General features: G+C 41.0%; 1 protein-coding gene and 1 long non-coding RNA gene across 3 annotated transcripts; one reads left to right on the forward strand and one right to left on the reverse strand.

The window, feature by feature from the left end:
* Window positions 1–620: 620 nt before the first annotated feature.
* On the reverse strand, window positions 621–3,319 carry EIF1B (eukaryotic translation initiation factor 1B). The gene is made up of 4 exons (XM_014859648.3): window positions 3,011–3,319; window positions 1,966–2,129; window positions 1,435–1,536; window positions 621–1,036 (listed from the first exon to the last, which is right to left on the reverse strand). Exons 1-4 carry the CDS (start codon window positions 3,039–3,041, stop codon window positions 992–994), a joined length of 342 nt encoding a protein of 113 aa, XP_014715134.1. The 5' UTR covers window positions 3,042–3,319; the 3' UTR covers window positions 621–991.
* A 182-nt stretch (window positions 3,320–3,501) lies between these two features.
* Window positions 3,502–12,800, forward strand: LOC123279364 (uncharacterized). 2 transcript variants are annotated; one of them, XR_011496316.1, is made up of 3 exons: window positions 3,502–3,811; window positions 3,941–4,071; window positions 12,549–12,800. It is a non-coding gene; the product is annotated as an uncharacterized lncRNA (long non-coding RNA). The 2 variants fall into 2 exon arrangements; XR_011496317.1 differs by lacking the exon at window positions 12,549–12,800 and adding an exon at window positions 7,048–8,482.
* The last annotated feature ends 1,624 nt before the right edge of the window (window positions 12,801–14,424 follow it).

Raw genomic sequence — 14,424 nt, forward strand, 5'->3', positions numbered from 1 at the left:
TCATACCACTCCCAACCCCCATGCATTATCACTTGTGGCTCTCACTTCCTTTAGTGGCACACACACACCAAACCATGATGTAGCGAAAGAACATGGCTTTTCTGGCTGGAAGCCCTGGGCTGGCATCCTAACTCTGTCACTTCCTGGCATTCTAGTGAAGTTAACCTGAACCCCAATGTTTTTTCTGTAAGACAGCGATACCACCTACTCATGCACACTTGCAGGGCAGTGTCTGTAACTAAATTTTACGTCAGAAGCCTACAGTATTATCTGGCACTTAAGGACAGACTTAAGTTGGCAGCCCAGTAACATAACCAATAAAAATCTATAAAGGAATTCTATGTGCTAACACTCAGGGTCAAACTATATGCCATTCTTTTAAAAAAATTTAACATACATTCTGACAAATTCTCGGCTCTGCTTGAGTTTACACTCCTGTTTGTATGCTTATTTTTAAGTCAGTAAATGAAGAACACAAGCTACAGGTAAGAAAGTTCTCCTTGAGCTTTGGGTTTAACAGCAGCTGAAGCTAATTAGAAAGAATACTTGCTGAATGAGAACTCCAATTATGAAAGACAAAACATATGTGTATCTTACTTGCTTAGATCTGGGAACCTAACTGCTCACAAAAGGATTCGTATTTTTTTTTATTGTTAAGCTGCAACATACATGGTTTAATACAACAAAAAACATTTAATCAAGTGAAAAGTAATAAACTGAACAGTAACAAATAAACACTCAAAACAAAATATTTTCCATTGGAAACATGTTAAGATGAATACGGGGCTGTGTTACCATCTTACCGCAATTTTCTTATGTGTTACTAGCCTACATACCCCATGTTTTCTGGAATCATGCAGATGTGAATGGAAGTTTGAATGATTAAATAAATGAAAAGTCCATTTACTGCAGAGAATCATCTCACAAGGCAGCCAGACTGGGTTTAGAGAACAAAATTATTCAAGAAATTCTCCACGTATTTAGGTTCATTTTAGAATCCATGAACCTTAAGCTGTTCCTCCTTGACAATGCCAACCTGCAAAATAAAATTTTATTTAGCAAAATCACTCTAAGGACTATATAAAGTCATGCCTAAGAAAACATGGAGTAGTCACTAAAAAGAGTCCTTGTTAATAACTTGTTGCAACACTATTATTTGTGGCATTAACTGTTAATAACAAACAATTCAACACATATTTGAATACCATGTCTTATCAGAAAACACTGTGTAGATACAGGAATGATCAGGTCATTCTAATGGTAAAAACCTGATAAAGGTCCTACTGCCTAGTTAATAAGTACCAACTCTGTATTTCACTAACTAAAATACTTCATTCAGATGATTTTTTACTAAGCAGGAAATAATTCACGGTGCCCTCAAATACAATTTTAGGAGCAATCTCAAGGTTATACATAAAGCACCCAATCACTCACCTCCAAGAGAAACTGGCAAATGTTTTTCCTTTGGTCACCTTGAAGCTGAATAACCTCTCCGTATTCGGGATGTTCAATCACAGTACCATTACAGGCAAATTTCTGGAGAAGTATATAAATGTTCAACATAGCTGAGTCAAATACAGTGAGGCTTTACTTTCACCCTAAGACTAAAATTAACGATTTCAGTAGGCTTGATTACATTTAAGAAACAGGTTTTGGCTCTTGTGATGCCCAACACTCCCAGATTAACTTAAACATGAATCAGCAGGTCCTATAAAGGAAACGATTTTACCTGGAACATCAAATACTAAATATTTCACTTTTACTTTGCTTGAAAGGAAAGTAAACCCTATTCTAAGATGAGAGACCAGACATAAATATCTGGGTGTTAAGAGAATGAATGCAGCTTTCTTGGGTCCAATCGGTGTCACCCACACTGATAAAGTCAAGTAAAGGTGTAAGCCACAATCCTATTCCGAGGCGTGCATCAGTAACTATATTTTAATCTCTTCTTCCTAACACCTTTACCTTTTTGAAAGCTTTCACAAGTTTCTTTTTGTCATAATCATCTGCAATGCCCTGAACAGTAGTCAGCGTCTTTCTGCCGTTCCGTTGCTGGATTCTTATATGAATGTAATCCTCAGTCCCTGCCGGGAGTAAGTCGTCACCCTTAGTTGCATCAGCAAAGGGGTCTGCAAAGGGATACAAAAAATTTCAAAGCAGAAAAACACCTTTTAGTAAATAATTTGCAGATATAAAGTAAGATACAATCTAGACAGTCAGCTAAGAAGGTTCTAGTGCCTATGCTTTTTCTGCGGGTGGGGATGGGGGTGGGGTATTCATAAAACCTCCAAGGTACTCTCACAAGAGAAATTTAAACAGGGATGTCCATTGATATTTGAACAGACAAACGTGGTGACAAGTAGATACTGTTATCGTCGAACACAGTTTTCTAATGAAACATTTTAGAACCTTAATTTTATAGCCACTGTAAAAACGTGCGTCATCTCGATTACATTCTGACAACAGAAACATTCAAACATGCCCACCCCAATCATTGAACCGTAATTGTGCTTTGCAAAAAGTAAAGTAATATCTACCCCCATCTATCAAGAGGCGTAATTTCATGAATTACTACGCCAGAAGAGAAGACTGGACGCCTGCCCTGTGACAGATCGGAGGCCTGGACCCGCTTCTTTTACTAAATGCCCCCACGAGCTGCTCCAAAACAGCTCCGCCTTTAATGGACGCCGAGCCCCGAGCCCCGAGCCCCCCGGCCCGGCGGCGCCCTCCGAGCAGCGGGGCAGGTCCGGGAGCAGCGGAGCAGAGGTGTCAAAGGGCAGAAGCGAGGCAGGGGCCGGGTCAAGGTCCGGGCAGGGCGGCAGGGTCTGCGGCCGTCCTCGGGGAGAGGGTCGCCGGGGGGCCAGTCGCCATTTTCCGGGCGCCGAGACAAAGCCCCACTCGGGGTGCGGGGAGGGCAGAAGGGGGCCCTCGGGGGCGGTGGTCGCGGCGGGTGGCCAGCCGGCCGGGAGGCGCGCGGGGGAAGGGAGGGGCGGTGGCGATCGGGTCTTACCGAAAGATTGGAGGTTCTGGATAGTGGACATGCGATACTAGTGTGAGGCCGGAGAGGGGGTAAAATTCCTGCGGGGCCCGCCCGGATCAGAGTCAGGAGGCTGTAGCGGCGAGAAAACGGAAATAAATAAGGAAACGGTGCACCCGGGGGCTGGGATGCGCTGGAGCGGCGGCGGCGGCGGCGGAAGCCGGGAGGAGGCAGGAAGAGGCGAAGGAGGAGGCGGAGGAAGAGGCGGCGGCGACGGATGCGAAGACGCGAGAGAAGAGGCGGCGCTGCGGCTTCTCCCACAAAATGGCCGACGGAGGCTATTTAGCCGCGCCCGCCGCCCCTCCCACGTGACCCTCCCGCGCCAGGCAACCTGGGACTTGTAGTTTTGCCCGAGGCGACGGAGCCTGGAAAGCCAGGGCCCGGCAGGCTTCCGCGACCGCAAATCCCAGCAGGCAGTGCGCCCTTCAGCGCCGGCCCCAGGGCCGGGAAGGGTCCAGGGGGCTGGGATTTATCCGGTCAGAGCTCGCGGGTCTGGAGCTGCCGGCTCGGTGTCCTCGCTCGCTGTTCCTTGACTTCTCTTCTCTCGCCGTACAGTGGCGGCACCGAGGAGTCGGTGCTGGGGGGATAATCTCCATTAGTCACCCTCCAGGCTCGGGGTAATGTAAGTCAAATCGGGGTGCAGGAGCAAAACAAGCCCCTTAGCCCCGGCTTTCGACTCGTCGGCCGCGCCTCAGCACTTCCTGCATCGATATTGCACTCCTCCCCAACCCTCGTCCGTTGCAGGAGCCGTGTTAGTCACCACGAACGCTAGAGGTGGGCGCCTCCGGCCCAGGGTGGGGCCCCCCTCCGATTCCCAAGCGCGGTGGTTCTAAAGCTCCAGCGTGCATCTCCCGGAGGACTTCATAAAACACAGATTGACAGACCCCGGAGTTTCCTTTTCAGGAGGTCTGGGCTCTGACCCCAGAATTTGCAAATCTAACAAGCTGCCAGGAGATGCAGATGCCGCTCATCTAGGACCATGCTTCAGAACCACTGCCCAGCTTCCCCAGGGGCCTGGCATCCAGTAGGGCCAGGTAATACCAGAAAACCAGCCTGTCAACCTGAACACAGAACTTTGAACAGGATGGGCGTCAGTTATACGTAGAAGATGAGCTCAGCAAGTAGGTTAATTGATAGTCAGGTATCACAACTGTAATCTTTCTCTCAAGCTACACACACAGAAAAACAAACCTGAGACTTTGGGAATGGGCTCACCCAGGCAGTTGCTTAATTGTCAAACTTGGTTGGCTTTCTGGAAGCAAAGAGCTAGACTAAAATTTAGGGATTCTTAACCTTTTTTTCAGTGTCAAGGCAGTCTTGTGAAGCCTATGGACCTTCTCAGAATACTTTAAGTAAATAAACTAAAACGTAAGATTACGAAAGAAACCAATCATATTGAAATTAGAAACAGTATATTGCTAACACAGTATTGCTTCTTTACTAATGCATTAATTAACAAGATCTAGCAGCAGATCTACTAATTACCATAATTTCAGAAAGGCGATACATGATATTTTGAGTTGTCTGTAACATCAGAAATGTAATATGAAAATATCCGTGGCTTCTAATGGTGCACAGTGACAGGTCCCAAGACTACGGTGATATTGCCAGCATTCATGCTGGAGGAGATGCTAAATTTTGCTTAGAGGTTAGTGGAAATTTAGCTGTAATCTGTTTTCCCCATCCAGTTTTAGGGATTACCCCCACCCTGCAGTTTAATCCATGGACCAAGGATCTGCAGATCCCAGGTTAAGAATACCTGGATTTAATCATCTTTTGTGATTAATGATGATGATAGGTACCATTTATTGAGAGCTTCTTGCCTGATGTAAGGTTTACAGACAATATTATTAATCTTCATAACCATTCTATGATGTAGTTATTACTCTGTTTAACATGTAAAAATGGAAGCTTTCATAGGTTCAATAATTTGCCTAAAAAAATCAAATTCTTAACTCTCAGGAATCTAACTAGATTTTTGGTCTTCTAGTCCTGATTTAAATGAGTAACACTTTTCTTATCCAAACGAAGGTGTAAAGTTTTAGAGCTGGTTCATAAACAAGGAGAGTCAAAAATCTTTTTGTTGTTCATTTGTTGATTACAGCTACAATGATTCCCCTTTTTTGGTCTTATACCTTTATAAGCATGCTTTAAAGTAATTTTTGATACTATTCCAGATGAAGTACAGAATAAACACAACACATCTCTATTTCTGTTTTCTTTCTTTCTTACTAGATGTCCATAACCATTTTATATTACATTGTTTCTCAGAAGGAACCAAGGGTGGTTCAGTGAAGAAAAAAATAAGCATAGAGAAGTTAAAAAAAAAAAATCCAAAAATCTTGGGGTTTTCACGGTCATTACCCGTCAGGAGAAGTGATCCTTTCTTAGACCTAATGTTTGCGTCAGGAACCCCCAGGGGCTCAGAAGTCTTCAATCAAAGCCAAATATGTTAGATCCAATTGTGATTATGATATTTAAAAGTCTTCTGACTTTCTGGTCATTCATAGCCTTTGGGTTTAGACCTACACTGTCCAACATAGGAACCACTAGCCACATGGGGCCATTGAGCACTTGCAATGTAGCTGGTCCAAATTGAGACATGCAGAAGTATAAAGTATACACTGGCCTTTCAAAGACTTAAATTGTCTCGATTTCTTTTTACTTTTTTACATGTGGCTACTAAAGAAATTTAAAATTACATTTGACTCACATACTATTTCCATTAGATAGCGCTGGTTTGGAGTGAAAGAATTTGACCTATATCTAAAGTTATCATAAGAGAAATAACCTAAAGCATTTAAAACCTGGTATTTTTAGTTCTAAATGGTACCAACCTAGCTTAAGGTGATTATTTCCTGCCTTATTTCAGAAAGGAGTTTAGATCACTTGCAGAGAACAGTAGTATTGACTAAAGGAATCAGGGAAGGTAAATTTCAAGTAGAATAATTGAAAATTAAAAGCTCCCAAAGCTAGAGGTAGACCCAAATCTGGTTCTTAACTTCCTAATGGTTAAGGCAAAGAGAAAATTAGCTAGAAAATCCACATGTCTATAGGGTGAAAACATACCAGTTGGGCAGGAGGAATGACTTTGCCTGGCCCTGAGCCACAGGAGATGTTTTTCCTGGGTCCTCATAAAGGGGACACTGTGATGTAGTGGGCAGCATCCCTAGCGGTTTGCCTACCCTGGAGACAATGCTGAGTTTTATGCAGCTGTTTCTCATATCTGCTAGTCATGAAGACGTGTTCTCTGGTTAGAACCCTGGGTCCTCCTCTGTCCAAAGGTTGCCCACTGAGGCGGGGCATATGATAATACATCTCAGATTTCCTGCTTCAGTAGGCATAATTGACCAATGGCCCCAGCTGCTGTACTCTGAATTCAGCATTGCATCCTGCTGAGCCTGCGCTTCCAACCGGCTGGCTGCTCTCAGCAGATGACTGAGTCTAACAAGGATCCTAATGCAAGCCCGTTCTTGAGAGACGTGGGACTCCTTCAGTGGGGGGTTTTCCTCAAGACTCCGTTGGCCTGGCTGAACTTTCTTAGAGCTGTGCTAAAGTCTAAGACTCTTTTTAGTCAGTTCTTCTTTCCTCCCTCCTTCACAGGGTAACCTCTTCTGCTTCATCCTCTTTCCTTCACAGGTGTTACCCCCAATGAATCTCTTGCACATCTAATCCTCTCTTGATGTCTGTTTCTCCAAGGACCCAAACTGATACACCTAACTCCATACTGGGTGGAACCAAAGGGCTATTCTTGTGAGATTTGGGAGGTAGAAAGAAAGAAGCACTTTTGTAGCTGACTCACCTCAATGGAATAAAGTAATATCTGGGCTTGCAACTACTCTGCCTTCCCTGATTCTCCTGTTTTTCTTACTCATGAGCCAGGTCTGTGTTTTTAGCTCCATGAAAAAGAACCTCAGCTTCTGCAGGATACTCTTGCACCAAGTTCAGAAGCAACAAGAAAGGACATAGGTTTCAGTCCATCCTCACAGGTTTCCATTTCATGCTCATAGGGTTCCTGCTTGCTTGGATCTTCTCATCCTGACTTTCCCTTACGGACATCCTTCCCCGTGGACTCCGCATCAGAGATACCGCCTTACAGAAGCTGCTTAACCAGCCCTCATAATTGCATAAGCCAATTCCCTGTAACAAATTCTTTTCTGTATATTTGTATGCGTTGATTCCCTGTAACAAATTCTTTTCTGTATATTTGTATGTTTTCAACCAGAGAAGCAGGACTACAATGTGCTTAGCATTCTTCCAGGTGTTGTGACAAGATACGTATGTTGAATCAATTAGGAGTCATTCAATATGTGCTGTAGGTCAAAGGTTGCAAATATAGGCCCACCCACTATTTTTAAAAAGGTGAATTTGCTGTCATATTTCATATGAAAATTTAGATTTATTTATTCTCCTAAGAAAAAAAATGTGAGTTTCTAGCTTATCTTTAAAAAAGTCAGAAAAGCTGGTAGCATTTGCTCTACTTTGGAAGAGGGATGGGTTCTTGAATTTGTCACAATACCTGCTATTTCCTATTATCTCTTTAACGTGGAGGCTGTGTCCACTGCCATTGCTGTTATCAGTTGCCTGGAATACCACTTGCGTGACTAACTGCTGGTGGCATTTGGTTTTTAGCCTCTTGCTATAGATTTAGAAAAGGCATTATAGATGCTTGCATGCATTTTCTTGAGCTCAGAGCTTCCTAAGAGTCAAGGGGTGGGAGGAAGAAATGAGATGGATTTGAAAATGTAAGGCGGACTTTGAAAAAGAATCTATAGTTGGATATTAAAAATAGATGTTGAGAGGGAAGTATTGATCAGAGGGGGATTTCACAAAAGGAATCTGTAAGAAGAGGAAAGGGTATCAAGGTCAGTAGAAGGAAAATTAGTTACCTTTGGTAAAGATAGACAGATAGATACATGAAAGGAAGGAAGGAAGGAAAGGAAAAGAAAAAAAAGCAAAGGGAGAAAGAACAGGGAGACAGGGCAGGCAGGGTGTTCTGTGGAAAGAATTGCATCCATGTGACAACAAAAGTGAGGAAAGCCAGGACACAATGGACACTGACCGGAGTGGAGTTTAGGTCTTGGTCAAATAGAGGCCCACCCATTGTTTTTAAAAAGGTAATTAGCTGTCACATTTCATAAGAAAATTCCCATTTCTGTCTTCACTTAAGAAAAAAGTCTACATTTACAGCTTATCTTTAGGAAAAGATCATTCAAGGCTGATCTGTAGATACTTCGCTTCTGATTGCCCAGGCAGTGGGACTCCCTCCTTATGTTGTGGAATTATGATGAAAAACACCACCCAACAAATTAAGAAAATATTCAAACGAGGTGGAGCCAAATGTGACCTAGACTGTTCCACCTACATTTTGAGAAGAGTTATTGCCAAGTCAATGGTGAAGTCTTGAAGGAAAGAATTTGTGTTTTGTATTAAAAAATTAAATTGTATTCCAAAGTTAAAACTTTTGGCTTGAGAGAACGTCTGGTGCTGCAGAGTTTTTGGTTCATCTTCTGACTTGGGTTAGTGTGGCGCACATCGTAAATCATGTAGTTGCCATTCTCATTGTTTTGCTGTTCTGTTCACTGGAATTTGTGGCAGAGATTGCTAGTTGCTACCTGATATCTATTCTCCCCTTCTTTCTTAGTAAAACAGCATCCCAGTTTTATTCTAGTTTGCAATATGCCCAGCTAAAAGACTGTATACTACGTTTCACAACTTTCCTTGCTAGATGTGGCCAATGAGACGTAGGTGGAAGTATTGAGTGGGTTTTCCAAAAGATCACTTAAAGGAAGCTGACTCAGTTTGGAAAAGTGCCCATTTTGCTCTTCTTTCTCCTTCCTCGCTGTTGCCTGGAATGCAGGCATGATGCTGGAAGTCCAACAGCCATCCTGGACGATGAGGTGACCTTGTCATACAGATATACTGTAGCTGATGAGGCAGAATGATAGAGGGAGCCTGGGGCCATGGAGTGCTTGTCTCTGGACTTGTTATGTGACAGTAGAAACCTCACATGTTTAAACTGTGCTGTTTTGGGTTTTCAATTAAATGGAGCTGAACCTACCCCTAGTCTGAGAGCACTGCTGCCCGAATGGAAACCCCAGGACTCTGAGAAGCTGGGCATGCACTTTCCTAATGGCCGGTGTTGGAGTTGTCTATGGCTTGGATTATACTTTCTATCCTAACCATGACCCAGGAGAGTTGAGCCAGCTCAATGAGGGTTGTAGGAGGACACACTAGAAACAAACTGGCAGTACTTTGTGTCTCCTCGAACTTTGGAGGCCATGTGGCAGGGCAGATGCCCACTAACTGTCTTGCGCTCATCACATCTTTGCAATAAACAATGATGACAGTGTTCTACAGATTTTTAAAGAGAAGAGTTGATCAAATGTAGCATTGTTTACTGAAGCCTTGTAAACAACGCACTTGGAGTCTCACCATGAAACTGGAAGTAGAGTTCCTGAAACTCAAGTTTAAAAAGTCTTAAATCAAATAAACATTCTTTGGCTTTTTGTAATTTGGTTGTAAATGTTAAAGGGTTGACATCCAGCTGGTGTACATCACTGTATCCATACAAGTTGTTAAATTGCTAAAATATGTTCATGCTGGTTGGCAAATAGCTACTGCCCAACCTCCCCAACGCCTGGCTCCTTCTTTTGGATATCTCAGGCCACTGCATGAACTAGCAACTAAAAGACCAATCCCTGGCAGCAGGGGCCTTCCTGGATTAAGTCACTATCCACTTTAAAGTTAGGCATTTGTACCCACAGTGTTCATTTTCCCAGCAATGTGTTCGTTGCTGTCCAATATTTGTCCATAGTTTGATTGAAATGGTATAGAGGGTCTTGCTCTAGATATTTCAGAGTCCAGCCCTGGGTCCAGTCAGGTCAGCAGAGAAACTGAGAGTGCGTATTTTATTTCAGTTAGCTCCTGCCGCCTCTCACCCTCTTGAGAACTGGTCTTGCTGAATTGTGTTGCAGGGTGATGTTATCAGGACGTGCTGAGAGACAGGGAAGGAAACAGCACAAATGACACATCGTTGTCTATCTTGTAGAATGTTGTTAAGGATGTGGTTTTTGTATCACAATATCTATTTATAAGAATCCTCAGAGAAATGCCTAACTGGGTTTAGAAGTAAGAATAGTTGTGTTACTCCAGGGAGGCTGTTTTCTTTTTAATCATATAAACCTGTTTATAAGTATTTCCAGTTTTCCCTTCTCCCTGTCTTTGTAAGTATACTTACAAACATTCTGGAATGAGGCAGAGAAGAAAGGAAGGGAGAAAATATTTAAATAAAGTTATGAAAAATCAAAGCACATAATCAAAGGAACCCAAATACACAGGCATTTTGCATGTTTTTCTTCAGTGGAATTTCAATATTAACATATCACAGATTTATACTGAGTAATAATTATGAAACTCAATTTTCTAAGCTCTGGAATAAAAAAATAACTAACTGAAGGGGATATTCTCTTTAAAGTCACATGTCCACAGACTTCTAAACTCTTCCTTTTACCATTATATTTTTACAAATAAACACTTGAGCACAGTTAAGGCTTTGCAGAACGAAATTTGGAAACTTTGCTTTAATTCCAAGGTAGACACAATAAACATGTTTTTGTAGGCTCTGTCCCAATTTGCCTTTTGCCAAACAGGGAAAGTCTGTTCTTCATAATTTTCATAAACCCATAGATATATCCAAGTACTGTGTCTTCTGGGATTACCTTTTCCTTCTTTCCTTTTTTTAATAAACTGATTCAAATCTCATCTCATGTAACTCTGGGCTGTCCTGTGCCCTACCTACGATTTCCAAGGGTTCCCAAGAGGCTGATGTTCTCCTGGTCGTCTCCTACCTTAAATTCTTACTCTGGTTGGATTCTTTGGCCCAAAGATAACCATCCTTCCTCCTCCCTTACTCCCCAAAACATTACTAACACAGGGTTATAGTGTGTAGCACTTTCATGGAAAAACTGGCGATAACAGAAGAGGCTACAGCATTACACAAACGGGATCACCTTCAAGTTCACTGTTTGGCATCATTGCCTCTTTCTCCTGAGGCCTCTCCTGCTGCCATGTTGCTGGACCCTCCTCCTGGCCCTGTTTTTTGAACAACAGAACCGTTCACTAGGGGAAGATTAAGATTTTCTGGTAGTTTACCCTGCAGAGGGATTTAACTGCCTCCCTCATCCCACTGCCCATCTCAGACTAGAGACCTTTCTGTGCTGGAGTCTCCAATACCAACAATACCAAACAGCAACAGTGTTTTACATTCTATTTTGATTTAAGTTGTGGCAAAGCAAATTCTTGGAGACGATTCTCTCTCCACCAACCAAGACCCACGGATTCTGGGGAGCTTATGATTTGTGCGGAGGAATCTGGATCCTCTAGTACAGTAGATACCCTTTTATGAGGTGTTATTGGGCTGTTAGTAGGGTAACTAACCCAGAAAGTCAGTTTATACAAAGATTCCTGACAATGATAGGCAATTATGTTTTATATTTTATTAAAATATGTAATTTGATAATCTTTTGATGTTGGGCTAAGGCCTTTTTTTTGATCATTGGCTTACTAATTGGAGTTCTCTGGTGTCATAAATTCTACCTGTAATCATTGGTTTCAGTGTCTTATTTTTGTTTATTTAAAGTAAAATAAGAACTTAGATTTTTTAAGCAATCAGTGCAAAATCCATCTAGATTTTTATGACTATTCCCAGCCAATATTTGTCTCATTTGCACCTTACTTGACCATAATTTTCTTGAGCAATTCACTTTTATCTGGTTTTTTCAAAGTAGTCAATTTATTTATCCCAGACAGGACAACCGTCTTTCTTTTTGGACTCATTTAATCATTTTCATTATATTTGAATTAGGTAATTAACATGTAAACCAGCATAAACAGATTTGGGAGCAAACATAACTGACTCCTGGTAAGCATGCGTTTCACGTTGTGGAGACAACAGTGGTACAAGGGCCCAACCAGGCAGCAGCATGCGGGGTGGGTGATGCTCTACAGAAGAAGGATATCAGCTAGTTTGGAGAGTTGGTGATGAAGGTCCATGGTGAGAGCTTCTGTCAGAGCAGGTCAATGTTAGTAAGCAAAGGCCGAAGGGCTGGCTCTGCCTGCCAGGTATATGGCTTCAGGGATGCAACATCATCTCTCTGAACCTCAATTTCATCTTTAAATGATAAAAAAAAAAAAAAAAAGAATATTTGCCAAACCTACTTGCTAGGAAAGTCAAATGAAATAATTTATGTAAAGCCCTTTTGAAGTAGTAAAATGCTGTATAGCTTTTGCCACTATAGGTTTTATTTTATTCACAGTATTTGATAGCTGTGGGGAAGTATTTTCTTGGAGTCTCCTCTACCTTTTCCCTGTTTATGATGACTGATATTCTGGATTTTTAGCTTAATGGGAACTATATGTGAAGCGGAAAGGCCAAGTGACCTGTAGATTGTTGTCCTGGAAATGAATTGTCTTTTACCAAATATAAATCACAGCCTTTTCTATATTTCAGTTTAAGAGATAAATTTGGCTCCAATCAGAACTGAGGACGTGTGATGGTTGACCTGGCAGTGTCACGGCTCCCAAACGGAAACAAGCATTGTTCCCTGTACTAGACGTATGTTTCAACTCTTGATCCTTAAGACTCTGATGGTGTTTTCTAAACATACAGCCATCCTGGCTAAAAATGTCCAAACCAGACTGTTTTTATACATATTGTTTCATTGAATAAAGGTAAATAAAGTAGATGTTATTATTATCTTAATTTTATGTAGAAGGAAGTTGAGGCTAAGGGGATTAAGACTCTTGTTCAGGCTCACACAACTTGTGGTAAGTGCTGAGACTTGGATCCAGGGCTTCTGATTCCAAATCTTGTAGTGGTTCCTACTCAAAAGCTCTCAAATCCTCTGAGAGACAGAAATTAGATAAATATACCCAAATGCCTCACAGAACTTATTATCATGAGTGCTTAATTGTTATATTAGCAATTCGTGATATAAATGAAATGCTTGAAACATAGGGTAGGAAGGATTTAATTCTTTTATTTATCATTGAAAATAGTGGAATTCTGTCAAAGCAAAACACATTATTATGAATATTTGCGTAGGCTAAAAGTAAAATCATGTCGCCAGAAACCTACATACCTACAGTGGGAACTTGAATGATAGCTCATTAAAAGTAACAATGATAATCAAGGGTTACACTATCTCTAAAGAGAAGAGAATAGTAATTGGCTCAAGATGGCAAACTCAGCATCTTTACCATGAAAAAGCCCCTAAAAATGTCAGAAAAGATATATTTTGGGGAAGAATAAATCCAGCACTGGACAATAAGGATGTACCATCAATGGATCAGACATTTCCTCTTGTGAAGGAAAAAAATAGTTGGAAATCAACTGACAGAGGAAACTGCGTGCTTAAACACTGGCACCACTGGATTCTTGAAGATCATGGGATAGCTTTAAAATTCTGAGATTTTTGAATCTGAAATTCTATAGTTAGGCAAAATAATATGCAAGAAGGAAGGCAAAATAAAGGCATTTTCAAAACAGTCAAGAACTCAGAAAATGTACTCTCACAGATGATATTGATGACACACTCCAGAAAAATCACAAACCTAAAGAAGAGAAAGACATGAGATATAAGAAATATAGGTATATAAAGAAATCAGTAAAAATTGTAGTTATATCTGAATCATATTGGTATGTAATAAGAGTGAAATGTTTTATGGGTAATTTCTAGAAGAATAGAAATTTCATGCATTTTTCAATCCGACAAAAGGCAGGAAAAGGGATAATAGAGCAACAAGAAATCATATAGTAAATTAAAAACATTAAATCATAATAAAGAAGTAAAATGTACATAATTATCAGTAATCACAAAAAGTGTGAATGTTATATTTTTCTATTAAAAGGCAACCTCTTTGATTTCCATTAAAAGTGGTTGAAAAACTTCATCCAGCTGCTATTTATGACACATTTAAGGTCAAATGACAATGAGAGATTCAAGAAGTTATTGCAAGCAACTGCCAGTTGAAAAGTAGGGTGTAACAATGTTATTATCAGGAAAAATGAATTCCGGAAGAATCACATTAAACAGGACAAAGAAGAATAGTTCATATAGATCAAAGTTATGTTAAGCCAAGAATATGAGTCATGAACTTTTATATTCCTAACACCTTAGCAAAATGCACATAAAGCAAAAAGGAAAAGAAAAATATGGAGAAATTGAGAAACTTGCAGTCACACAGTTAACACAGCTGTTGGGATACAGCAGCACATCTGTTTCAGAAACAGACGTAAAGTAAACAAAAATTAAATAAATAGATATTTTTAATAATGCAATTAACACATTTGGCCCAATAGACATATGTAAAACTCTGTACCCAAT

This window comes from Equus asinus, chromosome 21 (assembly GCF_041296235.1).
Source record: "Equus asinus isolate D_3611 breed Donkey chromosome 21, EquAss-T2T_v2, whole genome shotgun sequence".
Lineage (NCBI taxonomy): Eukaryota > Metazoa > Chordata > Mammalia > Perissodactyla > Equidae > Equus > Equus asinus.